Here is a 13,472-nt window from a genome sequence, read left to right on the forward strand (position 1 = left end):
TGGGAGCAGCCGGTGGTGGCTCGTTCCGGCTGGGCCCGCAGGTGAGGCGGCCGCGGCGCTCCGGGAGCCCCTTCCCCGCAGGGCTGAGGGGCAGCGGCCGGGCCAGTTTCCCTCCTTCACTGCCTCTCAGCCGTACGGGGCCTGGGGTGGTGCAGGGCGTCCGCTGGCCGTCCGTCCGTCCGTCCGTCCGTCCGTCCGCTGCCCGGCGGCCGGGTCTGCCAGGGGGCGGTCGGTCGGTCAGTCAGTCAGTCGGCGGTGCGCTCTCCTCTCGCTTCCCGTGCCTGCGCCTGCTCAGCCGCCTTGTTTCTGCTTGTTTTCTGCAGCAGGCTTGCCTTCTGTGTGGTATTTCCTGGGGTGGAGGCGGGGGTAGCCCTGCGGTGGGGTTCGGCCTGGCCTGGCTGCGGCGACCTGCAGTCCGGTCCCCTCCCCGTGCCTCGGCCCTTGCCGGGGTGGGGTTGGGAGGTCTCTGCAGCTGGCGGGGTGCTGGCGGCCTTCCCCGCCGCTTCGTGGAGGTGTGAGATTGTGGAGGGCAAGAAGAGTGGTGGTGTGAGCAGCCTGTGCTCGCAGGGAGCAAAAGCTGAGGTGGGAAACGATTGTAAGCTGCTTGGGAGCTGAGTGTGGTGCGGGGTCCGAGGGGAGATAGGTGTGTGGGTTAGAGCCAGGTGAGGTCTGGCTGATGTCTGTCAGGTCACACCTTCCCCTTAAATGAGGCCCTTCTGTTACTCGTGCTCCTTGGTCCTGACACTGCTGCTAGTGTTTTGCAACAACTTTAGACTTCCTTTTATTGATGTGTGTTATGTATCTGCTTGTTAGCCTGTGTGACAGGACTCTGTCCACTCCAACTTCATGATGTAACTTGTGATTTACTCCAGCACAGGTGGGTAGATATATCTGTCACAGTTGAGGTATTACAGTTAGTGAAATCCCTCACCCGACCCTAACTTTTAAAAAGAGGTATGTTAGCAGCTTTATTCCCACAGTTATGGCTGGAGGGATTGCATTCTGTATCAGTGTTCTTGTGCGGTTCTCAGAGAATTCATAACGGCTTCCTCTTATTGTTGATGGACAGTTGTCACTGGAGTGGTAAGTACTAAAGATTCCTGTCTGCCTCTTACAGGTTGCTGTTTGGCTTCCACAGCACTGGTGCCTCCTGTAACCAATGTTTGTGGATTATTAATCAGCTAACTGGTATGATGTGTTCATCTTACATGCCTTGTTTATCGATGATTATTGTGCTCAGCCACGTTCATAATAATGCTTAGGATGACACATTCTATTGCTAACTGATATGGTCTTAGTAGAACATACACAGTTCAGCCGTTTACATTCATGATACCTCATTTTCAGGCCTCCTTCAATAATGTTTATCCCCTGTGCAGGGAGTTTTGTTACTGACAACTAGTCTTTAATTGTTCTGTTGTTATATTTTCTTGGTTTGTCTACTTCACTTTCTTTCTTAGATGCTTGCTTAGTTCTTGTATTGCAAGAGAAGTTTGAATAATGTCTCTTGTCTCTTCTTGGATCAGTGACCATGCAGCCTTTCTTGTTATTCTAATGATCATTTACTGCAGTCACAAAGTCAAGAGTAAAAACAGGAAGGATGTTTTAAAAGGAACTAAGAACTAATGTTTGAGTTATTCTATTCTCCTGCCTTATTCTTAAAAATAGTTGTATTTCAGCTTTTACATGGGAGGTCCTTTGTGTTACTGAGTAGAACAGTTACTAGCTGCATAGAAGATGAGGCTGACCAAAGATTGTGCCAGACTGTCTTTTCTAGGGGTGGAAAAGATGTAGAAGTTGGGGATAAAACTTTCCATCTTGCAAAACTGTTCCTGAAGCTAAAACTTAAAAGTTAATACTCTTCTTGTAAAAGCTATTTTTTTCTATTCAGGGAAGGAATAGCAGCTTAGGCTCTTAGTGTTTCATAAAGTTGCATTATTAAAGTTTTCAAGTGAAAACCCAGAGATTAATGTGCTGAAATAGTCACTGTTCTGGGATGTGGTATTGGGAAGGAAAGATGGCAGATTAACATTTGTCCTTGACACAGGAGTATGGAGAGGTTATCCAGATCTGCTAAGTTCCAACTGCACTTTTAGATGTAATTTGTACTATAGAAAATGGTGGCTTTAGAGCAGGGATTCAAACCTGTAGCAGTAATTCAACCTCATTCCATAATGGAAGTGACCTGGGTGCTGCTGGATTTGCATTGCCTGGTTACTCCCCCTTCTTGCTTTGTATCTCTGGTCTCTTCATCCTTATGTTTATGCTGCCAGCTCTAGCAGTGCCAGAACTTGGATTAAGTTAAACGGGATGTAGTAAAGTCTCTAGTAGGGCTGTAAGTGCTGGGGTCTTTGTGCTTGTAATTCTTGCTGAAAGGTGCAGACACCAGCACGAAACTGGTGTTTTGGACTTTTCAGCAAAAGCCTAAATCATCATAGTTCTGTTAGTACATTGGAGTCTTCATCTACGCTTTTGAGTTTCTCTGATAGATCATATTTCATATGTGTTATAGCTCTGAATTGCTATTCTTAATGTGTACTATAGATCAGTTGAACTTCCGTGCATGTGTTTTACCCTTCCTCAGCCTAAATAGCTTGCAAAGATTAAGCTTATATGCAGTTTAAAAAAATCTGATCAAACTCAGCTGGCTGAGTTCAGTAGGAAACGGTTCGTTTAATTTCAATGTGCAAGGGCAGTCTGTCCTTCTTACGGATAAGCAAAGTCCCGCTTGCCAAACATATGTGGGTGGCAATGATGCTAACTTAGTCAGGCAGCTATCTTGGCCTCCTTTAGCTCTAGGATGGCTTGTGTGCCGAAGGGCTTGTCTTTTCTCCAGCTATATCAGTTGACTTAATAATAAAGGTTGTCTCTGACAGCATCAGGCAACAGTAATTCAAAATGCTTTGCAAAGCAGTTCTGTACAAACCAGGTGCTTGAAACATTTTTGTGCCTGTGTAGTGTCAGAGGTAATGGCAGTGGAAGGAAGTGTCATGGTTTGTAATGTATGGAAACTTTTAGCTGTATCTCTAGATTGACCAAGAAGTGCAGTTGCCTAGTACTTTACTGTTGAGAAATACTTGAGTTTCTTACCATCATGGGTTCAGTCTGACTAAAATGGCAGTGACAACTTCCTCTACTAATATGGACTGAGCTCCTGCAAACTCTGAGCCCTTCTGAAACTTCTAATGTACCAGTTGCTAATAATTGAGCTGCAGCCCTATTCAGGACATCAAGTACTCAAACAGTGTAATATGGGCTCCTCATGGAAAGGGTCAACTAAGACAGATAACTAGCTGCTACTGAGGTGTTCACTGTTCAACAGCTTGTTCTGCCTCTAAACCTACTTACATCTTCAAAGATGCTTTTGCACAGAGATCCATGTTCCAGAAAGATTATGCTGAAGGTGTTCAAGCCTGGCTGTCCCTTAACTAGAACACTCAGTTATGTGAAGTGTTGGTTAGGCATGTGTGAATATGAAAGACTGTACTAGGTGAAATAAGCAGATGCACAGCCATTTATGGTGAACATCCTTGTAAAAGGTAAGGAGAAAGCATCCTAAGACATGTGCCTGTAATATCCCTATCCTCCCACTCAGATTCAGCAGGAGAGTGGGCAATGTAGCTCTTCAAAGTTTTGAGTTGCTGGTGACTGCTGTAGTGCTCCAAACCCTCTGTTTTAATCAGTGCTCTGATAAAAACTTGAGTATTCTGCAGTAGTAGTAGCTGAATGTTGGTCAGGTCCTGTCTCTTTGTATTTGTTTCTTTTGTCCTGAAATGCTGTTGCTTCATTTTTAATGTAACTATGTGATTTAGACTTCTCTAGTGTGAGCCTTCTATCTGTTACAGTTGGACTGAGAGAATGACTCTGCAAGTCTTCTGTATTGCTGTGGAGCAGAGCTGCTTGTCAGGTGGAAAAAAAAAATAAGGTGTTTGAAGACCTCAGTGAAGGCACCTCAGCTTTTGATCATGTTCAAATATGGGTGTTTTCAGACTGCTTGAACTGGACTGGTCTTGATTAAAGTTCTCTCAGCTGTCTGAACTCATACTTTGGTGATAGATGGTCTTTCCCTGCTGTGCAGCTAGTCTGGTGTGGAGCATGCTCCCCGCCTTACTCAACTGAGCAAACAGCTGTGATGTGCTTGGACTTTGGGCTGCTCCTCTGATATGTACACCTGAGCTCAGTGACAGTGTGGGGATGGAGAGGTTGGAGTCTGAGGGTAAATGAGGCTTTAACAATATGATGGTACATTTCAAAATACAGTGAAGATGAATAGAGCAGACTCCTTCAGGGGGTTTAGTCTGTAATGCAGTTTATATCGGCTCACTTAAGCTGCCTGTGGTTTGAGGCCAGTAGCATTCTCTTGATTACTGAGCATGGATTGTCGGATTCTCTGTGATGTGTTTATTCTACTTCTTACCTTGAGCTTTAATGCTGCCCACTGACACAGGGTTACATGGTAAGCAGGTGACACCTGCTAATGCTGTAAGACTGTGGAAGGGTGTTAGGCAGTACTTCTTCCCTCTCAGTACCTAAAAGTGAGCTTGGCCTCTTGTACAAGGAGCTCTACCCTGTAGTTCCATAAGGCAGTGGTTAGAGTGTGACAAAGTCCTAAGTCTCTGCAGTAATCAAATACTTGTTTGCTTAAATAACATGAGGCTTTCCTTGGAGATAAGATGCAATTAATTGATTTCTGAGGAGTCATCAGAGCCTTGTCTTGTCTTAGTTTAATCTTATACATCAGGTGTGTGCAATAAAAGCTAATGCAGTGTTTTCCAATCCATCTGTGACAAGCAGGAACCAGATAAGGGAGTCTACATAGCAACCTTCTTAAATAATATACAAAAGCTGCCTGTCATGCAGTAGAACCATTTTGATCAGTTAAAATGACATTGTGAAGGAACAAAAGCAGTTCCTGTAGTTGGAAGGAAGTGAAATTCAAGGCTCATTTGACTGTAAATTAGCTTTATTGGGGAAGTGAAAGACCTAAAGTGTCTTTGGCCCTTTTGGCCATAGAATTATTCTCAGGTGCTTTCTTAAGCAAGCTCATTTGGCATGTACACCCAAATGTCTTAGGTGCTTGGCTTCTGCTCTGAAGGTGCAGGACTTCTCACAGTCAGAAAAGGGGAGAAAGGGGAAAAAAACCCCACAAACCACAAAAACCCCAAACCAAACCTCCATTTAAGACACCTGCCTTTCTGGCTGTGCTGATGATGCCTTGTGTGATGAACTTTGTCCCTGTAACCTCACAGGACCTCTAAATTTAGTATATGAGCCAAGTATTGTACCTGATTAAAAGATCAAATTCCAGTGAAGGCACCAGCCAAGAAATTCTTGTTGGAACATGGTGTAAACAGTACCTGCTGTTTTTATATACTCACCAACCAGCCAAATCCTGGCCTGGGTGCTGGCTCTGGCACAAGGCAGAGGGATTAGCATCAAGGACTTGTGTGCACTGTCCAAATAATGTCCTTTTAAGCATCGGGTGATGGGACATGTCAGTGTGTCCTCTTTATTTGGAGATAAAATCTGTCAGATGTTTTACAACAAAACTGCGGTGGGCTTTGCCAGATTCCTGATGACTCTGGCCAGGATTATGCTTTATCTCTTATGGCCACATCTCCTGAAAAACCTAAGCTTAAATGCTTGAAGTGCTCAGCTAATTCTTAATTATAGCCTCTGCACATTTTGGTCTGAGACTTAGTTGGCTGTTTTAAATGGCCAGGAGTACTGAGCAATACATCAAGATGACCTCAGCATTTGCTTCTGACGTGTTCTCTTCTGAGCTACCACTGAAGATAATAGGAGGTTCTGCATTGGGTAAGCTTGGGCTGGTTAGATGCCAGTCCTGAAATACGTGGTGTGACGCCTTGCTTTGTCTGCCTAAACTGATGAGGCATAGTACTGGTGTGGCTCTAAAATCCTTGTGCCTGTGTAAATTTTTGGAGACCTTAAAGCAGCACTTCAGGTCTAAGACTTTTTTTCTGTAAAAATGAAAGCATCTTTTATAGAAAAGGTGCTGGGTAAGAGGCAGGATATGGGACTGCAGTAAAGCTTGAGGTTTTTTTTCATTATTCCTCTTGCATAGATTTCTGTATTCATGTAGCTTGTGTGACCTCAGACTGTTGTCCAGTGCTTTACAAAAACTTAGTCTGACAGCCTTTCCCATTAAGACACGTTGCTTCAGAGTCATTCCCAGGTATATACATTCCTATGTATGTTTTAATCTGGATGGTTTCTAAACATTTTCCTCTGCAATTAAACTGTGGAAAGCTCAGCAGTGTGACACTTGTGTACACTTCCTGGAGTGAAATTCGAATAGTATGCTGGTGTAAAACCTGGTTTTTTTTAAAAAAACTTTGTAGTGCTCTGACTTTCCATCCTTTCCTTAATAAAGTTCACTTCTTTTCCATAATGTGGTTCTAAATATCTTACCTGGTAGTGATAGGCCTGTAACTTCTGGTTTTGTGGTGTATCTTTCAGAAAAACCGTTAGCTTTGGCTGATATTAAAGAGGATTAATTTTCTAGAAACCTTCTCTGAAAAACTAACTTCAGTGAAAACAGCCTTCCTTCTTCCCCCTTTGGGGGACACACACCCCCCTTAGTTCTGATCAGAATCTTCCTAGGCACAGCTCTTTGAAGCAGGGTGTTTTGCTTTCCTCTTGTCTAGCAGACTTGCTTTCAGAGTTTTATTCCCCAAGCAGGCACTACAAATAAAGGAAACCAGTCCAAGAAATGTCTGATAAATTAGTTAACAAATGTTGTCTGCTTAATTTGTCTAGAAACAGCATCTCTGTCTCTTCTGAGTCTTAGTGGGGAAGGGAGGGTATTACATGACTTGCTAGAAGCTGTAAAAGGATAGGAAAGGGAATTTTTTTATGACTTTCAGTGTTGGCCAGGCATGTGCCAGTGTGGTGGTGTCCAGCTGAGCTCTGAAAGCACTAGTGAGTCAGAAGGCTGGCTGATGGGAAGGCATCTAGGAGAGTTTTGTATCAAACTGCCAGTCTTAGAAATGGGATTCTCCAGTGAATGTAATGGAGCATAAAATATCTTGCTAGTGGAGCCCCTTTAAAGAATCTGCCTTTACTCTTGTCTGTGGGCAGTTCCATACAGCTGCATCTTTGCTTTAGCCCGAAGCATTTCTAATGCTTCAGTGAAGTGAGCCTGCCAGGCTTTCAGTTGCTCATTAAATGCCTGAGGGAAGGACCCTATGGGATTGGCTTTCTTAATGTCTTTGCTTCTTTAATGTTGGCTTTCCAGTATATAGTCAGGCTCAGCTTCAGCATGGGTGGAGGACTTGTAATGCTTGGTTATTACCAAATCCCGTGTGTGCCCTGTTGAGTCACAGATGGAGTGACTTCTGTCCCTGGAAGAATCTTTTCTCCCCAGAAAGCCTAGAACAGAAATGTATACAGGTCACAGATTTGTAGTACCTGCTTGAGAAAGCCATCAAGATATTTACTTTCTCAAAACCCAGTGTCTTTGAAAGGATAGATAAGGAATTTGCTGTAGCTCTGCTGGCTTTTGTTGTACTTGTTCCTATTCCTGTCTGGAAAGGGGAGACGTTTGGGGTTTTTTCCTCAATATACTTGTATGGGTGAGATGCATTCCAACAGTAATGTTTAAGTGTTTCCCTTAACATGATTTTTAGCTTTTTATTCTGTGATGAAAGGGCAAATGAAAAGACTCCACAAATTCAGCACTTGCTTTCCAGAGATTGAGTTTAAAGTTAGTCCTCAGTCACAAATGGGACTTAAGACTATTGCTTGAAAAGTCAGCCTGTCAGTCTTTGGGGCTGTCATGCCTATTGTACGCTTAAGGTGCTTCAGAATAATGTCCTTGGTGCCAAGAGCTTCAACTTCTTTGTGTTCCTCAACAGGGATCTCCAACCCTGTGAAGGATGAAAAGGCAGGCTTGCTTGCTTCCAGTGATATACTTAGTGCCTCTTGCTAATTTTCTTTTCTAGACTGCTAGAAGTAAATCTAGTGTTCTGTGTTCAGAAGAGGCCAAATGTTTGTCTGTTTGTATTAATGCTGACCCATTTAGGGGAGATTCTAGATTAAAATTTGACTGGCTCAACACTGCTTATCTGTCTTTTTTTGTAAACAGACAAGTTTATTGGGTCAATGCAAAGAGGGTTTAACAAAACAGAAGCAAGGTGACCTCATCCCTGCTCGTAAATAGAGAGGCATTTGTCCTATGTGATTAGAGGCAGAGCTCTCAAATCATAGAATGCTTTGGGGTGAGAAGGGACCTTTTAAAGGTTTTGTTGGTGACCTGCACAGGTTTAACAGTTTTACTGACTATACCACACTCCCATGAACTTGCCAAGGCAAGCGCCATGTGCTTACAGTGGTGTAAGCCACCACTGGGTGACTGGAAACATGTACTGTGCCCCATGCTACTGCCCAGAACACTGTCCTGGACCTTGAAAAGCAAGCCTTAGGGTGGTATGGCACCCCAGAAAGAATCCAGTCAGACACTGGAACTCACTTCTGATACAACCTCATAGACACCTGAGCCAAAGAGCATGGCATTGAGTGGGTATAGTACATCCCCTATCATGCACCAGCCTTGGGGAAAGTCAAATGATACAGTGAAGTGTTAAAGACTACATTGAGAGCAATGAGTGGTGGGACCTTCAGACACTGGGATACATGTTCAGCAAAAGCCATCTGATTAGTCAGTGCTAGAGGATCGGATCTGTCAGTTGACCTGACCCTGCTTAATCACAACTTCTACCTACTGTAGAAGGGGATAAAGTTCATGTACTAAGCAAATATGCTGAGGAAAGCAGTCTGAGTTCCTCCTGCCTCAGGCAAAGGCAAACCCATTTCTGGGATTGCTTTTGCTCTGGGACCTGGATGCACTTGGTGGGTGATGTGGAAGGATGGGGAAATACCACGTGTATCTCAAGACGACTTGATTTTAGGTGAGAATAACCAAAAAAGTTGTATTATGTTAATTTCTATGTAACCCTGCCACTGCATATCATCATTACTATAATTGTTACATGCTATATCAATGGTATTATAGTAAGAGTCACTTGGTTTTATCAAAATTCATTCTTTATTAATCTAAGAGAAGCACAGTAGTGATGGGTATGCAACAATCCAATACCCTGCTGTGCCCATCGTCACCCACCTGCCACGCCTAAGGGACCTTTTAAATCTGCCCTGGATGAGACTGGTCTGTTTAGGTCTTCAGAAATAACAGATTCTTAAGGGAGTACCTGAAGTGCCACAGGTGCATCCACAGGCTGTGGAGTTTACCAGTCCAGTTTTCTTGGACTTAGATCCATTGCTTAGTTACTCACTGTGGAGAGCTGTGCAACTGCAACAACAGTGCCAGTTTCATGTTTGCTGTACACAGACTGAGCTGAGCTTTTAAGTAAAGATCCTGACAAATACATGAACTGCTAGCATGTTTGAGGTGTGTATGCTCAGTGAATGTATATTTAGACTGTCTAAAATGGAAGAATACTAGTTTACAAGGGTCAGAGCATAATCCTGCCTACCAACAGCTGATTTTTTTCTGAAAGTAACTCCAAGCTAGTAAGCTTTAAAGTGCTAACAGGCTAAAATGAGATGTAGAAGTATCAGAAAAGCTGTGGTATGTTTGTAATGTGAAGATTATGTGGGAGAGAAGACTGTCAGGGCGATACAGCTTAGTTGGCTCAGTTATATTGAGTCTCTAGTACAAAACGCTAATGACTAATTATGCCCAGTTTTATTTTTAAAATTCACTAATAATGTGAAAGCTGTAAAGAGCAAACTAGTTTAAAATCCAGGTGGCAGGAAAATCTTGGGTAATTTTTGTCTCAGTGTTATTTAATTTTCTAAATAAAACAGTGAAAAGAAGATGCCAACAGAACTTCTGGGAGTTTCAGCTGGGAAAATTTGCTCAACCACCTGGTTGTCCTTGAGTCAGTGATTGTCAGGAGCTTGGTCTGCTCTTCTACTGATTGTATCTTCCCTGGAGAAGCTGTTGCTGTAGTTTGCCTGTTGTCTTTTACACAGTTGGTAGTGTTGGTGAAAGTCTGCTTCACCAACTAAGTATGGAACTGAGGTAGCATATTACAGCTTAACGTTGTAGTTGAACCCTTCATTGAGACACATGATGGCAATGTAATCTTCGGTTCAGAAGAGTAAATGGCTTTCTGTAGTCCATTCCTCTCTTCCTTTCTCTGTGAAGCTCAGAATTGGAAAATAAAAGCTTCAGAGTTACCAAATATTAAATATTTCTGCTCTCCTCACCCTCTGTTCTCCTGCAACTTGGATGGTTATGGTGGCAGAAGCTTGCAGCTTTCCAGCACACTGTTAATCAATAGCTGATGTCAGACTTGTTTTCTCCCAAAGGATTTTGGTGTAGCTGCACTGAGTACAGAAAGTACTTCTGAGGTTTTGTTTTCCTGCTAGGAAGAAGAGCAAGGCTTTGGTATGGCCTGTCCTGTTGGTGTGTGTTGAGTTGGAAGCAGTAGCTGTGGTAGAGAGCAGACAGTTCTGGAGCTTTTTCCTGGAAGCTCTGATTCCCTATGGCTTTGTTGTGCCTGTAGGGAATCCAGTTCTAGCTGTAAATATCACTTACATTTTTACAGGCTGAAAGCTTTTTCTTTTATTGGCATCATCAATTCTTGTAACAAGCTTTGGTGCATGTGCACTAGTGTTAATTAGGTGGCTGTATCTGAGCCTCCTGGTGGCTCTCACCATCTTGTTGAAGTGTGATATGTTGTAACTTCTCAAAAAAGCAAGTGTGGGAACAAGCAGAGACTGTTCACAAGCTTCCATCTGTAGGAGTGAGCTGCTTTGCTAAGCCTGAGTAAAAGTAGCAGGAAACTTCTTACAGGCTGGCTTCACACTTCAGTAACAGTGTGGATATTGCATGACGTGGAGAAGAACAGTAGCCTGCTACTTCTAGCCTTTTAAATATAAAGGTTTTTGGGTAGTTTTTGTAATGGGACAATGTCACTGTCTTGCGAAGGTGATAACGTGGAAACTCATTGCTTGGCTTTGCTCTGAAGTTGCACTGGTTTTCATTATTGCTGTCTGTCTAGCTCTACTCATGAAGGTGTATTTGCATACTGTAGATGAATTAATATACTGTAGGCAACTGATCTAGTCTGGAACTTGTCCATAGGTAAGAGGTTTGATGCAGGTGGATCAGGGTTGAAGTGGTTATGAGTGAATACACAAATCAATTGCAGTATCTGCGATGGGACCTGTATAAATTTGTGTTCTTCCTTTCCAGCCGAGAGATGCAGCCTTATCAGTAATAATCCATTTGCTTTTCCTCACTTCACAGGGTAACTCAGGAAGTGTGTGGATCCAGATAGTGACAGATCTACTGAGGACTGGCAGTTATTTCTAGTTGGACGGAAAAGTGACACTGGTAAGATTTGACTTGTCAGTTGCTATCTTACTTGGGTTAACAATGTGACTGAGGAAAGACCCAGGCAAAAACCTGTACCTTCAATATGGATGAAATGTCCCTGTAATAACTGCAACCAGCTATTTGAACCATATGTTCAAAAAAAAAAAAGGGTCAGTTTAAAAATTTGATTTTAAACTGGAAGGATACTGTTATATTGTGGGGTTTTAATTCTTTCCCCTGCCCCACTTCCTTTACTCTGAAGCCCTTGAAAGACTAGATAGTAATCTAGTCCTCTTCCTTCAGCTGCTGAACTACAGCAAATTAAAAGAAATGCCGAACTCACTAGTACATAAAGCAACGACCGTAAATACACTCAGGAGTTAGTACCATTTGCAAAATTCAGGCTGAGGAGCTAACACAGTAGTTCTTTCAAGTTCTCCTTTTCAAGCCTGGCTTGTACATCTGGGAAGAAAACACACATCCAAAGCTGCTGATGTGTCTTTATAGCCTGGCTTTTCACTCAGCTTCTATTTGAGCCTGATTGTCTTGGCCGAGATCCTGAAAGTATTGACTGTCTGCAGGCTCTAGGGTCTGACACCTGAGACGCTGTTGCAATTCTAGTGGAGCACTGATTAGACATAAATCTCCTTTCCAACTGATCATCCAGTTTCTAGTTCTTGTGGTGGTCAGGGTTTTTAGAGCAGTACAAAATAAACTTCCTTCCACCTTAAAAGTTGCTAGTCTGAGTTGATATGCAAAGACTTGTAGCGGTGTGAACTGACAAAGTTCATTAGCACAGTGTTATGTTTAACATGGCCATTGATATTTATATCCAACAGTATATTGCAAAAAGCTTTAATACTGTTTTTTATTTCCAGGTTCAAAATGAGTGCAATGTTGGAAACCCCTGAGCTGCCGGCGGTGTTTGATGGGGTGAAGCTAGCTGCAGTTGCTGCTGTTCTGTATGTTATTGTTCGCTGCTTGAATTTAAAAAGCCCAACTGCCCCTCCTGAGCTCATTTACCAGGACTCTGCTTTGGCCCGCTTTCTACTCAAATCCTGCCCACTTTTGACCAAAGAGTAAGTAGTATATTTTTTTCCATGTTGACCTCTGTAAGAGGGAGAAGAGCTGCACGTAACCACTCTTCTGCCTAGTGTTTCTTAAACCTGAGTGCAAATGAATGTCAAGGTATTCTCTTGGGAAAATAAACATATTGCAAGTGAAGTATTTCATTATTGTTAGTGTCCCAAGTACCTGGGTTTAGGTCCAAGTCTTCTTGTGTGGGGCTCCCCATGAATGTGTGGAAAGTCATCCCTGCCCTTCGATATAGTATCTATATACTAATATTGTACTATATTGGCACTATATAGCCCACTATCTATATAATGAGGTGAGATGGATGGATACAGTCAGCAGTTCCTGTTCATGTAATCTCCTTTAGATTAGGAAGAAATGTGTCAGGGATCACAGGAAAGAAACGTTTTCATGATGTGTCAGTGCACTTAAAATGAAGACAGGGATGGCTATTAGTTTTAAAGTGCCCACTCTTACTTGAAGTGCCTTAAGTTGTTTGAAGACTAATGAAATCTATTACTGGGTAGAGCACATCATAACTAGTTTAATACAGTAGTGACATACTGGCCAGCTCTAAGCCTGTTGAATCCACTTTCAAATTGACCTTATGTCAGCTATCTATTTGAGCAGGCTGATCCTTGCCTTCCCATCCTAGGACCTCCAGAATCAGTGCAGCTGCCCTTACCTTCATCAATAATATGAAACATTTGCTACAATTTCATGAGGTTTTTGAGGGACAAGGACTTTGATTACAGTATTTCTCTTCTGTGATCACTTTGAAAAACTTGCAAGTCTTATTTAGAAGCCCTCAATACATCAATTATCTAGTAAGCGCTGAGTACAGTTGCATGAACCTTCCTTTTCAGAGCTCAAAAGTCAAGCTGACTTAATGATAGTCATTCTAGGGGAGATGAGAGGCTTTTAGTGGTGCTGTTAGGTGCCTTGATTACATATGGTGTAAGATCTTAGGCCATAGGGTCTTTAAACTCTTAGAGAAAATAAAGCATTATCCATTTGAAATAGGAGCCCA

General features: G+C 42.7%; 1 protein-coding gene across 1 annotated transcript in view; it reads left to right on the forward strand.

Annotated features, from left to right (window-relative positions):
• Positions 1-13,472, forward strand: part of ABHD2 (abhydrolase domain containing 2) — a 41,337-nt gene continuing 27,865 nt past the window's right edge. The window contains exons 1-3 of the mRNA XM_026856272.1: positions 1-41; positions 11,300-11,386; positions 12,247-12,447. Of these exons, the coding sequence (XP_026712073.1) occupies positions 12,254-12,447 (194 nt within the window). The 5' untranslated portion in view covers positions 1-41; positions 11,300-11,386; positions 12,247-12,253. The remainder of the gene's footprint in view (positions 42-11,299; positions 11,387-12,246; positions 12,448-13,472) is intronic.

Source organism: Athene cunicularia, assembly GCF_003259725.1.
Source record: "Athene cunicularia isolate RWA chromosome 10 unlocalized genomic scaffold, athCun1 chr10_part1, whole genome shotgun sequence".
In the NCBI taxonomy this organism is placed as follows: Eukaryota; Metazoa; Chordata; class Aves; order Strigiformes; family Strigidae; genus Athene; species Athene cunicularia.